Source organism: Monocercomonoides exilis (genome assembly GCF_001643675.1).
Source record: "Monocercomonoides exilis strain PA203 chromosome Unknown scaffold5-2102611, whole genome shotgun sequence".
NCBI classification, from domain to species: Eukaryota; Preaxostyla; order Oxymonadida; family Polymastigidae; genus Monocercomonoides; species Monocercomonoides exilis.
Genome location: NW_027150550.1, coordinates 1,527,203 through 1,543,112, shown reverse-complemented (window position 1 = coordinate 1,543,112; position 15,910 = coordinate 1,527,203). Strand labels below are relative to the sequence as shown.

The 15,910-nt window shown below is 35.0% G+C and overlaps 2 protein-coding genes across 2 annotated transcripts; both read left to right on the top strand.

Moving 5' to 3' along the window:
* Positions 1-805: 805 nt before the first annotated feature.
* MONOS_4289 (uncharacterized protein) lies at positions 806-7,460 on the top strand (the record flags this gene model as incomplete). The annotated part of the gene is made up of 1 exon (XM_067874350.1): positions 806-7,460. The coding sequence occupies one exon, from the start codon at positions 806-808 to the stop codon at positions 7,148-7,150; it is 6,345 nt and encodes a 2,114-aa protein (XP_067734390.1). The 3' UTR covers positions 7,151-7,460.
* A 5,367-nt stretch (positions 7,461-12,827) lies between these two features.
* On the top strand, positions 12,828-13,786 carry MONOS_4290 (uncharacterized protein; the record flags this gene model as incomplete). Its single annotated transcript, XM_067874352.1, has 2 exons — positions 12,828-13,065; positions 13,136-13,786. 2 exons carry the CDS (start codon positions 12,828-12,830, stop codon positions 13,504-13,506), a joined length of 609 nt encoding a protein of 202 aa, XP_067734389.1. The 3' UTR covers positions 13,507-13,786.
* Between the last annotated feature and the right edge of the window lie 2,124 nt (positions 13,787-15,910).

The following is a 15,910-nucleotide window of genomic DNA, read 5'->3' as shown; positions in this document are numbered from 1 at the left end:
TCTTGAAAGAATGAGTGATAAATTTTCCTATGTTGAAGTTTCAATAAATAAGAGAAACTGTTTGTTACAACTTGTTTGTATACATAATTTATCATTTTCACCGAAACAATAGAAAGCTATTGAAAAACAACATTTGATCAACTTAACCATTGATACAAATTTTATTATGCATGAATTTGATTTAACAGAAATCCACGGTTATTTTGATGATCACGGAATCTCAGTTTTTTCATTTTTGCACAATGATATAATGCAATTTGTTTTATCATGTGATCATCCTGAAAGGATTCGTACTGGCTTTTTTGAACAATCTGACTCATATTCGATTTTTCCTACTTTCTTCAATTCTTCATTGGGTTGTAGTCCTTCCTTTCATTTAGAAAATTTCAATTCGACAATTTTTTGTTGGGTTTCTTACGATTATGTTTGCTACATTTGGCCTGCGTTTGATCCAAATCCTATTCCTGTTAAATTTGACTTTTCAAATTCCGAGTGTTTTTTTAATGATGAATTAAAAGATTCATTACCATACTCATATTTGGTTGATGTTGCCTGCTCTGTGGGAAATGCTTTTTTATTTGCATTTTCAGATGGATCTGTAATTTACTCAACAACACCTTTAAAACAACCCCAGATTATTATCAGAGTTAAACTTTCTTTAAATTTTTCAAAACATGAAATCATTCATTCAATAAAGGAATGCGAACCAAGTGGACACGTTATTCTGACATCGCAGTGCAGATTGTTTCAACTTCAATTTTCACATGATCATTTCTGCCAAACAACGCTTCAGAAATTATCACCAATGATTAACAATAATTTATCAGACATCCGAGTTAGAGTGTCAGAAATTGTTTATTCTTTTTGGCACATGAGACTTGCAGATGCTTTTTCTTCAAGAGTTCAAAGTCAGATGAGAATTCAACAAAATTCTCCAGTGAAAATGGCTGTCTCGTCAGCAGTACCGAATATCAAACATCCAAATAGTTTTGATCTCGGCTATAGTTTTGGGAAACAATTGGATGCAGATACATTTAATTTATCTGAAATGAAAGTTTGCTCGCTAACACCGTTTCAGCCAAGATGCATTTATGTTTTGACTTCCTCTTCATTGAGCGGATGGAGCTTGGACGAAGGTTCGCTTACGCTGATCCCAAAGTTGAGTCTCACGAGATACGCAGTTAAAATGGATGATGGAAAGAAAGAAAGAACAAGGAAGATCTTCAAAAGTGATTTGTTTGATGAAGAAAGAAACAGAAGGAACTCCATGATGAAGAAAAGCAGCATGGAACTTGAAGAATTGAAGAAGGATTTGCGAAAGATCGTTAGATATTCAGAAAGCGAAGAAGAAGAGAAAGAAGAGAAAGAAGAAGAAGACATAGACGAATATGAATACCGAAAGGGGTTTTCATGTTCGGAACAAAATCAGAATTGGGATGACATGCAACAGCAAGAAAATATTCCATCAGCAGTATTTTATACTGCTCCTCCGATTAAGCAGCCACTTGCCTCTTCTGCGCAGCATCTGTTTGAAGTTCCTTTGGAAAATGCGTTGCGTCGAACTCTGCTGAATGCCGATTCTGAACTGAAACACATTCCATTTTGTATCAGCTTGCTGGACTTGTCGTTGGAAAGGGAAAGGAAAAGCGAGAGTTTGATAAGAGACGAAGAAGAGGAAAGAAGGAAAGAAAAGGAAATTGAAAGAGAGAGGAGATTGCAAAGGATCAAATCAGAGAGACAGAGAAGAGGAAGAAACGAGGGAAGAATAAAAGCACACCAGATCAGAAACACAAAAATGAAAAGAAGAACAAAAGAGGAGGAGGAAGAAGAAGGCAATGGCAGATGGCACTCTCGCGAAAGAGAAGAGTCAGCAGATGCTTCAGAAAGCTCAGAAGAAGACACTTTCTCTGATGAAGAATCGACTGAAGCAGAAAAGCAGAACAGCAGCGAATCAGACGACTTCTGCAGCGAATGGAGCGACAGCAGCGAAGAAGAAGCAACTCCCAACAAAAATGCAAAGAGCAACTCTTCATTTGCAACTGGCTTGTCTGCTTTCACTTCGCTTGTGAAGAAAATCAAACAGCTTTCGCACCGTTCATCAGCATCATCATCATGTTCTTCTTCATCTTCATCGACATCTTCACAGAAGCAGCCTCATTCACAGTCAACTCATGCAAACCCGCCAAAAGTTCCTGAGGCGCTGCAAAAATGGCGCAGCAAGCCGTTCAGAGAGCGGGCAGAGCCGCAGACAGCACATGTGCTCTTCAGCATCACCCCAACAGTTGCTGTGGAAGGAGCATCGATGATGAGAGAGTTTTATGTGGTTTCAATTGCAAACGATGATCTTTTTGCTGCTTCGAACTCTTCGTCGCTGGCTGAGGCGATTGAATACAGCAAGGGAAGAAAGATAGTTCAGCTGGAAAATGTTGATTTTGAAGAGAAGTCAAAGAAAGGGGCTGATTCATCAGACGGATTCAGCATCATTCCTTTCTTGTTCTCATCGCAGATTTTGAAGCTGAATTACACAGAGCAGATTTGTGATGAGCACAAACAGCAGGCGCCTTTGAATAATACAGCTTTGTCATCATCATCGTCATGTTCTTCTTCTTCGTCACTTCTTTCTTCTGCTTCTTCTTCTCCGACGTTGTCATCGTCTTTCAATATGAACACTGAAAACATTTCACCAGCATCCAATCTCATAACCTCAAATGCAGATTCAGCAGCATTACCTTCTTCAATGTCTTCTTCTTCTTCTTCTTCTTTATCTTCTCCATCACCTTGCTCATCTTCTCAACATTTGGCTGTTCCTTCTTCTCCATCTGAAAGTGTTGTGGATGCACTCACACCTCACACTGACTATCTGATAGCAACTGACTCATCATTGGACAGATACTCCAACGATGCTCAGTCTGTCTGTGGCTCTTTAAGTTCTTATTCATCTTCATCATCTTCGTCTTCTTTTTCATCTTCATCGTCATCATTATGCTCTTCTTCATTATCAAATGTTTCATCATCTTCCAATGTTTGCAATTCAGTCTGCAATCTTTCAACTGAACCAAACGCATCCAGCAGAAGCAGAACTTTCACGTTTGGGAAAAGACCTTTGAGTCTTCTTATGCCAGAAATATCAGCTCGTCTCCTTTCGCACGGATTCAGCCAGCCACAACAGTTGCGCTCTGAAATATCTGCCTTCAACAGCTCTGTTCTTCTGCTTGCGTCTTCTCCTTCACTTCCTGAGTCTCCGTTCAGCGGGGGATTGTGGTCAGGCTGTGGAGATGCAATTGGCACATCTTTGATTTCATCATCGTCAACATCATCTTTCAGTTCTTCTTCTCTTCTTCCCTCTTATTCACCACTTCGTTCTTTGTCTCTCACCTTCTCGTCTGACTGCCCGCTGTTCAGCGGATATGCTGTTTCTGTTCCTTCTTCATTTCTTCGAGCTGGAAACAGCAGAAATGAATCAAAGACTGTTTGTGAGCGTCTTTTGGAGGCTGTTTCAGAGATGAAGAAGAAGGCGCTGCTGTGCTCGCTATTTCCTCGTTCAGAAATCAAAAATAGTGCGAAAAAAGAAGATTTGATGGACTCATCAGATTCTTCTTCAAAAAGGAATTCTAAGTCATATGAAAAGGAATGCGATACTACAAATGCAAAGGAAGAAGAAGAAGATAACAACGAAACAGAAACTCTTCATTTTCTGCTGTGCCTTCCATTTGGAATGCTTATCTATCGCCCAAATGACAAAGACCTTAGCAGCTATCAAATCGCCTCTTCTGCATTGCCTCCTGCTTCATGTAATTCAACATCTCGCACTTTTCTTAGTCCTTCCGTCACTTTGTCTGCTCTGCCCATTCTGAACTCATTGACTTCTGAAAAAGCTCAATCAACAGCTGTTCATCCGCAGTTCCCTCGTTTGATTGGCCAGTTGAATGAGCCTTCAACAAACACAGACGAATCAGCAGTCAAACGCAGGCTGGTGAAGCAACGCAGCGACAGCTTTGTCCAGAGCCAGCCGCTAAAGACAGTTATTTCGCTTTCTTCACCTGTTTTATCTGGTTCGGAGGAGGCGAATGTGTCGATTGAGCTGCCTCTGCTGAGAGATGTTGATTACTCCTCGCTGTATGCAGCGTGCTCTTCTTCCACACTCACATTCAAAGAATGGGCTGTTTCTGCACTTCTTGTGCTGAGGCAGGCCTTTTTTGCTGTTAGCTTGCAAAGACAAGGAGAAGCAGAGAAGATTCTGTCTTCTTTCTTCTTCCATCTTTTCCTTCCTTCAAGCGATTCACTTGCTTTGTTTGAGTCTGCTTTGAGTTCGGATACCGATCCAAGGAAAAGCATTGCAGAGTCACACTTTTCTTCTTCTTCATCTTCTCTTTCTTTGAGGCAGAGAAGCAGCCACACTTCGATAAACAACAGTTTCTTCACTGATGCTTTGGTTAATGCGCTTTCTGTCTCGTTCTGCGGACTGCCATCTCTTCATCTCATCGACTTTACCTCGATTCCCCCTTCGCTCAAACAGTATTTGGATCCTCGTTCTGATTTGTGCTGTTTTGAGAACCCGCAAAATGCAGTTAAATTCCTGTCTGTGCTTCTTCCTCTGCTCTTGTTCCATCTCCTGAATCTGGTAGTGAATACTGCAGATGCAGACACATCATCAGCATCTTCTTCTTCTACTTCTTCTTCTACAGCTTCTCCATCTGTTTCAATCGACACAACCGATTCATTTATGCTTTCTTCTCCATCTTCTTCTTCCTCCTCTTCCTCTTCATCAGCAACGATATCTTCTTCAGTTGTGCCTTTTCATTCCTCCAACGAACTCATTTCATATCGTTCCACACATCAACCGTTTGAGCAAACTGCCAAAAACACTCTTTCAAACACACTTCGACATTCTCTTGCACTCATCAGACACAAACTGCAACTTCTGGAACACTTCATTTCTTTTCTTTCTGTTCCATTTTATTTTGACTGCTCTTCTCTTTCTTCTTCTTCCTCTTCTTCGTTTCCTCTTTTGAGCAGCACGAAATTGCTTGCTTTTCTGTCATTTTCGCACAGACTCAAGTTGCAGCAGACAACTGAAAAGCTGCAAATGTTTCTTGTTTTGGGGAATTGCGTTGTGAAATCGTTTGAATTTGTAGAAGCAAAGAAAGAAGAAGAGAGCAGAAAGAAAGAGGAGTTGAGGAAAAAACAAGATCAGCACTTCTTTTTGTCTCGCCGTATTGTTCCTGGAGAGAATTTCGTGTTTGGTAGTACTTCAAGTTCTTCCCTTTCTTCACCATTTTTGTTCTCGCCTTCTTCTTCGTCATCTTTTTCTTCTCCTTCTTCTTCTTCTTTGAATGCATCTTCAACACAGCAAGCGATGAGTAAGAGCAATGAGATAGGTTTCTTGAATGGATCTGTTGCTGTTGGAAAATGTTCCTTTGAAGAGGCCGAGCATATTGTGCTTTGCAGATTGTTTAGCATCTGTGTGAAATGTGCTTTGCAACTTTCATCTGATCAAAAATTCAGCAAAAACAGCTCAAACACCATTTCAAAGGGAGATTTTGAAGCAACAATTTCAGAAGTTGATTGGGTAAAGATGTTTGAGCAGTTCTTCCTGAATGAGCAAAATGTTGTTGAGTTCATATGCCCTCTTGCTTGTTGCGTTGGGACAGCTTCTCAAATGGTGAATGATTCTTGCGCATCACAATCTTTCGAAAGCGATAAAGAAAATGAAAAAATGATTGCATCTTCCCCTTCTTCATCGTTGTCATCATCTTCTTCTGAAATTTCTTCAGTGCCTTCTGATAACTTCAAGTCTCTCTTCTCATCTTCAACAAGCCTGAAAAGAACAAAAACATTATTCAGATCTGCATTGCTTCAGCTTTCCAGTGACTTAAAGCTGCCTCTGAGCGAAGTTGTTGCGCTGACTTCACTCTGCTGCTCACGTTTAGGCGCGGCAGTCTGCTCTCAATCTGAAAAATTCAGGAGGGCGTCGATTTGTGAGGATCAATGGTGGAATTCTGAACAGTTTCATCTTTCTTTTGACTCTAAAAAGAATGTAAGCACCTCACTTTCACTTCAGCAAACGGATTCTGCGATTGATATACAAAACCCAATTTCAGAAGCAAAGCTGGAAGAGGAGGAACTGTCTTTGCCTTTCTGCATCTCTAAGAATGCTTCTCTGTTGAACAAGATGTGGAACACCCAAGAATTTTCTGTTCAAGAACTTTGCATGCTTTGCGAAGCATTTGCAGTGTTTATGCGCAGAGGAAGCAACCAATTTTCTTTTCCTTCTTTGACACAGGGAAATACTTCTTCTTGTTCTTCTGTGTTGATGAATGACTCACAACATTCTCAAGTGCTAAATAGCATTCATTTGCAAAAGTTCTCTTGCTTACGTGCAGACTTTGAAATCCTTGTTAATTTCTGCTTGCATTCTGTACTAAATAGATTCACATCTCATTCAATTCAAAAAGGATTATTTGTTAGCGATTCCGAAAGACAACAACTGCTCTCTGAATCCACATTCTCTGCTTTGCGCAGTCGTCTTTTGTTGCCTCTGAAGGAAGCCAAACAGTACAATACAGTTATCAGGCTTTCTGTTCGCTATTGCGACAAGCAACTTCTTTATGAATGTTGCACTTTGCTTCATGATGAAGATTTACTTATCCAGTTCATGATGCCCGGAAATGGAAAACATCAGGAAAAAGAAACACCACTGAGAAAAGTCGGACTTGTACAATATGTGCTGAGCCGCTGGCTGATTTCTGGAAGAGTTTATTCACTTCTTCATCTTCCCGAACAGCTAAAGGAAGAATTAGATGCGTTTCTAAGGGACCATCCAGACTTGCACTGGATTTATTTGGTTCAAGAAAAAGAATGGAGCGAAGCGGAGAAAACACTTCAGACACTTTCTGCAATTGATCAAAAGCTACATTGTAATGGATATGATCCAAATACTGAGACTTCTTTTGTAACTGAGCCAACGTCAAATTTGAAAAATGTTGTGCCAAATCAAAATGCAACCATGTTGTCAGATGCAGTGTCACAGGAGAAAAGATTGCTGTATTTATCTTTAACAAAGCTTTCATTAATTACTAATGAGAACTGTGAAACATCAGATATTGAAATTGTTGATAAAACAATTGAGCAGACTCTTTCAGAAATGTGATTATTTTTTTCTGTTGAAAAAATATTATTTTATTGATTTGAAATATTTACAAGTTTATGTCAGAGAAGTGTCTTTCATTTCAAAACTTCTTTTACCTCTTTTTTTAATCTTTATGTGCTCTTCAAAAATTTCTGAATTTGTCAATAAGGATTATTTCAAAGAATGAACAAAAAAATAAAAGAAAATGGAAAAAGAAAATGAAAAAAGAAATGAAAAAGAAACCTTTTTTTATCTATAGATGAAATAAAGAATTTTTAAATAATAATTCATTTCAAATTGAAATTTTCCAATATTTAAGAATATATCAAAAGAAATAAGAAATATGGCTTATCCTTTTTGGAATCATACTATCGTTCGAGTTTAAATCAAAATTTTTATCTCAGTGGGATTTTGAAGAAAATGAGTTGCAATAGGGAACACTTTTTTTGTTTATGTTATTGCTTTTACTGAAACAAATTTTGACAAAAATCCCATGGAGATAAAAATTTTGATCAAAACTTGATCGAAAGTGTGATTTTAAATAGGATCAGCCATCGACTCAAATAATTTAGACGAGGGGAAATGAGAAAATTGTGACTGCAATTGAATGGAGTGTGATATTTTCGTTGGAGATTAACGACATGAAGAAAGATAAACAAAAAGCCGAGCATGAAAACGATGACGGGACAATTTATGATTGTCACGATTTAATTCTGTTCACGTCCAATGAAATGAACGAATTTCTGGACAACTTTGAGCCGACATTCGATAATCTGATGTTCACGCTAGGGATTCTGAGGTCTAGTCCTTTTTCTGAAGAATTTCTGAAAGAATGCTTATGTAAATGGAACAGAAAAGGTGTTCACATGAATGGAGACGATGATGTGGTAATTGACATGATAAGCAGAATTTTTACAAACAAGAGATGACAAACAATTGATTTTTCAGCTTGTTGAAACAGTTTGATCCCTTTGTTTCCAATAATTAAAAAGAGTAGTTCCAAAAGGGAACTATTGATTTCGAATCTTGCACTGAGACGTACAATAATCTTGTAAAAAAAAATGCGAAAAAAACATGTTTAAAGCTGAACTTGTCACTAATATCCTTCACATATTTGCCGCAATTAGTGAAGCAACAGACGTTATTGCGCGAGTGAGAAAAGACCAATATTATGTTTGAGATGCAGAATGGTTCGAACAACAAATGAAACGATATATAATCAGTAAAGGTTCAAGTGGTGGTACTGTCACCCTCAAAAGCTTGTTTGTTGAGCATTTTTTTGAACTCAAAGTTCATGATGAAGTTGCACCTGTTATCGATAAACCAAACGTTTTCACAACATTCCGAATGAGAGAGCCAAAAATTGACATGAAGCAAGAAGTTGAAGAGATGTTTGTTTTTCTCAAAACAACATACACAGATGAAACAACATTCATCTTTGACCTTGGTCGTGATCAATGGCGATTCAGAAACAACTACAAGAGAACGAAGATTTCACTTGGTTGATATGGTGCTGAAGGATGTGGAGGAAAAGGATTTCTGTCAACATTAAGGACAAAGGTTTATAATAATGAATTTTCCTCCGTGAATGTCATGTTTAGTCAATTGGGCAAAGAACAAACGAAATCTTTGCTTTCGAACAAATTACAGATACAATTCGACGAACTTCCACGAATAAAAGATTTAAAAGTTATTGTCAAAGAATTCAAAATCCTGGATAATGATTTGCAATCAACAAGATCAATGGCGAGAGACGACGAAAACATCACACAGTATTTCGATTGTGATTTCTCGACAAACAATTCATCATTTACACGTATAAACTCAAACAAAGCAGTTCAAAAACGTCAATATCCAATCGAACGAATCCTTTCACCGAGAGCAGATTCTGTTGAAATATGGAATTAATTATGGAATGCATTCTTCACGGATGAAAACTTTGTTAACTCTTTTGTCAAATATATCAGGGAGTCTGATGAAATATCCAAAAAGATTTCATTCAAGCCATACACAAGGTTCGAGATGCCAGAGTTCTTAAACTGGATCCAAAAATCGAACGAAGATTCATTCGACGCGTGGTTTGATGAATTCATAAACGATGCTAACAACAATGACTCGGGATTTTGGAGAAAATGTGAAGAAAAAATTGGGGATAAAACAATAGATTCACATAAGAATTTCACTCTCTATTGTTCACATAATAAATTTCCATCTTCAACGAACAAAATTGGTACATTCAACGAGAGACAAAAGACAAAATACTCCAACGACACTAACCCCGTAATGTGTACAGATGTTGTGAAAAGACGTTTATAAACATTGACAATTTCATTGAATCAAACAAAAACGAAAATAAACAATTGAAACAAATATATTTTTCATTACAAACAAAAAACAGGCAGAACAAAAGTCGGTTTGTGTAACGGTGACCCCAACGGTCACTTGTTCCGTTCCACGTGTTCCGACAATTAATTGTTTTTACCTGTTTTTCACCCATTTTTCACTTCTTTTTCATCGATTTTCATGAAAATTTAATAATATTTCCCTGAAAATCATATCGGAACAAGTTAGAACAAGTCACTTGTTCCATCAAAAGTTAAAAATCTCTTCTTGAAATGATGACATAGAACGTGTGCTATCAACGATACCATGTGGCAATGTGGCAAAATGATTATACAGTCGAAATAAAATGATAACCCTCAAAATCATTCCTAATTAAAGGAAAAATGCCCATGTTTGCAGAAATGGCATGTTGGCAGCTCTTTTCAAATGAAATAAAGAGATCTGGACTACAAGACTACCGGACCACGCTTCCAGCACTTCAATTTAACCCAATATTTCCCAGCCACATCATCACTCACATTTCCTGTCCAGCTTAACCTTTCCACCCTGTGCAGGCAAATAATCATTAACCTATTACATCAACTCAACTCACAGCTCATTATTTTCGATAAGCTTTCTCCTCAATATCTTAATCAACTTCTTCTGTTTTTCAGATACATGTTCGTTGTAATACTTAGTTTCTAACTTACGTTTTTCCTGAAACTGTTTAATTTGTTTCTATTGAGCCGCTTTCGCTTCTTCCACAGTTGCGTATATCTTCTTCCGACCCATTCACTATAAAACAAAAAACAAAATCAATTATTTTTATTTGCGATTTTCACCAACGATTTCATCAACGATAACATCAACGATCAACAAACACGTTCAACAAACAGTTCATGTTTTTCACCAACGATAACACCAATTTTCACACAATTTCACCATTAATTTACCAACTTGAACACGGAGACAAAGTCTCCTGAGCAACTTCGTTGCGAACTCAACTCCAGTTAATCTTTCAGTTAATGTTTTAGCCAATTCTCCTCCTAGGTGATATGGTATACCCGATATGGATTCATATCAATTACATCTATCAATGACTCCATCTTTATAGAACATTACTGAATATCTAATCATGAGAAACCCCAAAAAGTATCAGCAATCTCTTTATGATCTCTATCTCATTATCATTATCTATTCCAACTTTTTATTCAAGATGATAACAACCACCTGATTCACATAAATCGATATATTTGATTGATCTTAATTGAGATGGATCTATCGCTGATACACCATATCTCTTTCAATGCAATTTCTGTATTTTCGTTTTTTGAATTTTCAAAAAGTGTTAAGTATTTTGTTCGATGTTGCTGATTTTTAAACCGAAATTGTTTCTCCTCTTTCTATTCATTTTGTTGATTCAGGGTTAGGGCCTGAGGATTTAAGAATATTCGATCAAAATGTTTCCTCTGAATATTCATAATTTTCTACTTGTTTTGTTGATGATGTTGTTGTTAATGAATCTGTTTCAAGTATTATTCATTCAAGTATGCATTATAAGCAAGGGGATTTTTTTCCAATTGTGATAGAAAAGTTTTCAAAACCCTTTTCAATTTCAATGTTTATTTATCGATAAGTTCATTCTGTTTCATTAATTACTATTAAAAAAAAATATAATGAAAATTTTTTGTTTCATTAATTAAACTTCAAAGTTTCAGATTTTCTTTAAAAAATACTAATTATCAAGAATTTATCCATTTTTTGTTAATAAAGTTCTAATTTGCAAAGGAAATATTTCTATAAAATAAAAAAATCATTTAAAAATTATAAGTTACAATAATTTGTTCAAATAAAAAATAATTGACTTATTAAGATTTGCTTTAAAAGTTCAAATGTTTCTGCAAATAAATAATATTCTCAATATTTGAGAACGATAAATTTAGTATATCTAGATTTTATAACAAAGTTTTTCTAATCAACAAGTTGTTTAATAAAGTTGCTTTGTTTTTTTATGTTGTTTATTTATGCAAATATGCATTTATAACTATTTCCATTAAAATGCAAATATTAAATTTTTCAATTAAGTGAAAATATAGAAACGGAATGAAATTCTTTGTTTAAATATGGGTCAAATAAAATGGATTTGGTTAATTTATAATTTTCATAATTTTGGTGTTTTTTTAATTTGTTGAAATGGAATAATTGAAATCAATGTGATGAAGTGAATATAAGAGTGTATATTTAGGTGAGTTGTTTCTAAGTATTATTTGACTCACTTTTTTCTAATAATCTTTTGATTTTTTTTAATTTATGATTTCCTTAGATTTATTGGAATTCTTTTAATAGATGAGTGAATTTATTTGAAATCAAGTTGTTTTATATGAAATTTTTGAACAGATAATTTCAAGTGAATACTGTTCTTTATTTATTGCGAATTTTTTTTTATTTTTTTTAACTGTGCATGAATATTCGAATAGAAATTTGAAATTCCCAATTTTAATATAATTGCAAACATTATCAGAATGTAAGCAAACCCTGAAAATAAGGATAATAACATTTGAATACGAAGCCTATTTCCAATGATGGGGAGATGGGGGTGTTAATCCCTTCCATCAAAAAAAATAAATAAATAAGTGGGCAACAAGTGGTGTAAAACCATTTAAATCTGTATCAAGTGTAAATAAAAATATAATTTCAATGAAAATTGAAAATTAAAAATTAAAAATAATTTCAAATTGGATTGAAGATCATTACCATAATAAAAAAATGAAAATTGCAGTGGAACAAAAGAGAATTTCTGGATAAAGGAAATTACGTGCTGCAACGAAATCTTTCGATTACAGAAGGATTGACAATCGGCTGGAACGGATGGAGCGCATTGTGGTTGATGGAGTTGTAAGGATCACAGACGCAATAAACTCCATGGAATCCTCACGCAAAAAATCAAAAATGCTGTTTAGGCGCTGAGAAGCAAAAAGCTTGTTTCAAAAGTTGGAAGACCGCATCATGTGATAGGAGACAAAGAACAAATTTTGCTAGAAAAAATAATCATTGAATCAAGATCTGGAAGCTGTTTGAAAATTCGGAAAGTTCGCGAAATGGTTTGTTGTTCTTAAATAATTAATAAATATAATAAATATAATTGAAGGAAAATGTGATTAATGATACAGACGACGAAGACGCACCATACGTTAACGTTTCAATGGCTACGGCTTTCCAATTTGTGAAGCGCCATCCCGAGCTGAAGAGAAGTTCACCGAAAAATGTTGACGCTGATCACCTTGCGTTGTCGTGCAAAAGTGTTTAATAGCCCTGGTATTCATTACTGGACGGCTAACATGAAAAAAATGAATACTGCAAAGAACTGATATTTAATATGGATGAGTCTTCACTGAGAGTTCCTTCTAATTCTAAGCTGAGCGTGGTTCATCCTGAAAATGAAAATCCAGGATTTCGCAAAGATCAACCAAAAATCACTAATTCTCCTCTGGTTGCTGTTGTGGCTGCAGATGGATTTGCACTTCCTTCTGTGATTCTATGGCCAAGCAAGAGTCTTCCTGATGAAATGAAGCCGCTGCCATCACAAATTCTGGATATCTGGCCAAACAGAAGTGGTAGGATGGGCTGCAATCAATTCAAAAAGAATTCGCATTCAACACTCCTTCTAGGAATTATCAAACGCAGAAAGCACATGTTACTGGAAAACTCTCGCTGCTTGCTTCTCATCGACTCACACATTTCTCGAGCAGATCCAACAATCTGGTGAAAATTTCAAAAAGAAAATTCCGAAGTTTTCACCTTCATTCCTCACAGCACATATATTGCCCAGCCTCTTGACAGAGGAGTCTTCGCTGTTCTTTAAAACAGAACTGCAAACAAAATATGACCCTCCGTCTTCGTCAACATCTTCATCAAAAAGAACAGCTCTTGTGGATGTTCTCCCTCAAGCAATTCATTCCGCCCTCTCACCTGCTGTCATAAAAAAAGCCTTCGCAACGAGTGGAGTACTTCATACCGAATCTGGACCAATTCCCATGAAGCCTTCAGAAACATAGGAATATCAACCTTCATCACATTCTAACAGATTCGACTTCAACGGCAAGTTATTTACTGATGAGAAGCTTCTGAGTGATTGGAGTGAACATTAAGGAATTAAAGAAAAAGAAAAAGTTGAAAAAGAAGAAAAAGTTGATGATGAATAGAATTCTTCTGAAGAAATGAAAAAAGAAGAGCAAAAAGACGATAATGAGTTAGAGTCTTTGGTTGAAATGAAAAAATAAAGAAAAAATATGAAGTGAAAGAAGATGATCACGAAAATGAAGAGGAAGAAATCAATGAAATTGAAAGAAAAAAAGGAAAAAGAAAAGTTGAACGTAAATTGGATTTGTCATTTGTGATTTTTTAATTTTGATTAACTTCAATTCAAAAAATAAAAAATAAAATAGAAAAGAAAAAAGAAAAAAAAAGGGTACCGATAAATAACTGACACTATTAACATATTTTCTCTCGAAAAGGAAAAAGATTATCAAAGATATCTTCATCTTTATTTATGCTAAAATATTTGTTATTGAAACAGTTGTGGTTATTTTTGCATTTGGTTTCACAAACTCTTCCCGTCAACAAACAACTTTCGAAAAAACAGCACTCCGAAAAAAGTTATGTTTTTTTTTTTTTATTAAAAATATATGCTCTTTTTTTTTATTTATAAAAAAAATTTTTTTCTGATTAAAGGAATCATTAGCTTTATTGTAATGAACAAAAAAATGATATGAATATGTGGGAAAATACGCACTTTCAAGCTTTTTTTGTGCAAGGCATTGAAAAATGACTCTGCTCTTAACTTTATTTTGATTTCTCAAATTTCAAAATAAACTTAGTTTTCATATCTGTTACACCAAAAATTATTCAACATCGAAAAACTTTAATTCAAAATCGAAAATATTTTTTCTTTATTCATTGAGTTAATTATATTTCTGAAAATGTGGAATTTAATATTTTCTTTATCACTTATTTTTATTATCTTATTGAAATGTTTGAAAATTATTGTCTTCAAAATAAAAATCAAAGCGAAGAAAAGAAAACAAAAAAAAAAAAAAAAAAAAAAAAAAAGAAAAAGAAAAGAAAAGAAAAGAAAAGAAAAGAAAAGAAAAGAAAAGAAAAGAAAAGAAAAGAAAAGAAAAAGAAAAGAAAAGAAAAGAAAAGAAAAAAGAAAAGAAAAGAAAAGAAAAGAAAAGAAAAGAAAAGAAAAGAAAAGAAAAGAAAAGAAAAGAAAAGAAAAGAAAAGAAAAGAAAAGAAAAAGAAAAATATAAAGAAATTTTTTTAATGATTAATCAACATCAAAATTTAATTCATTTTGAAGATCTTGTGATAATTGATGAAAAGAGTTTGATTTAGGAACATCAATCAACGGAGAAGATGTTTCTTCTTCAAGCAATGAACATAGAAAATTTTTTTGATGTAATTGTTGTCAAAATCTCGAAGAAACAATAGATGAAGAAGAAGCTGAAGCTGAAGCTGAAGCAGAAGAACATGGCACAATTTGAACATCGTCGCTTTCAAGCACAATTTCTTCAATGTACAATTTTAAACACTTCGCTGGAGAACTTTTGTTAAAATCACTGAGGTTTATTTTTTGATGTGTCAAAGGAAGAAAATTGAATTGAACCATGTTAATGCATTTTAATACGTCCATTCGAGTAATATCATCCAACCACTGATAAAGATGCTCAATTAACTTCTTGTTATTTTTTTTTCAAAGAAGAGATCTTCAGTCGAGCTTTCCACATACCTAACACTTATTTGGCAGGTATTAATTCGCAACTATTTGGTGCAGTGTATAAGATGCCGAAGTTCTTTGAAGTGATCAGATTAATCACTGCCTCTGTTTTGTGCATCCACACATTATCCATCACAAATAAGAATGATTCTTTTCCAAGACATTGCAGTTTCTCCATTTAAGATAATAGGAACACTCTAAAACTTTGGTCATTTGCACTTCCTTCCACAAAAGTGACATGCTCAATTCCAGATAGCTCACTGATAGCTGAAATTGTGGTGACTGATTCAATTTTAGCTTTTTCTTTGTTTTGAATTCATCGTTTTCAAACAGGAGAGTGACCTTCTGTTCTCAGTACAAAAGTATTGAATCCATTCTCATCAATGAAAACGAACGTTCTTCCTTCCATTTGATGATGCATGTATTTTCTGACATATTCTTTTCTTTGATTTAATGTTTTCTCATCTACTCTTGCATTTTCGTATTTTCGCAATCTTTTCACAAAGAAAACAGGGCATCCATGATCAATCATTTTATCCTATTTCAAATGGCGACCAATTGTTGACACAGAAGGTTTTGATTTACATAAGCCACCAACTGAATCTGCAAGTTCTTTGGAAGTCACAGTTGGATTTCTCAGGATTGTTTCAGCCATTTTATTTGATTACTCTTTTGTAATTTT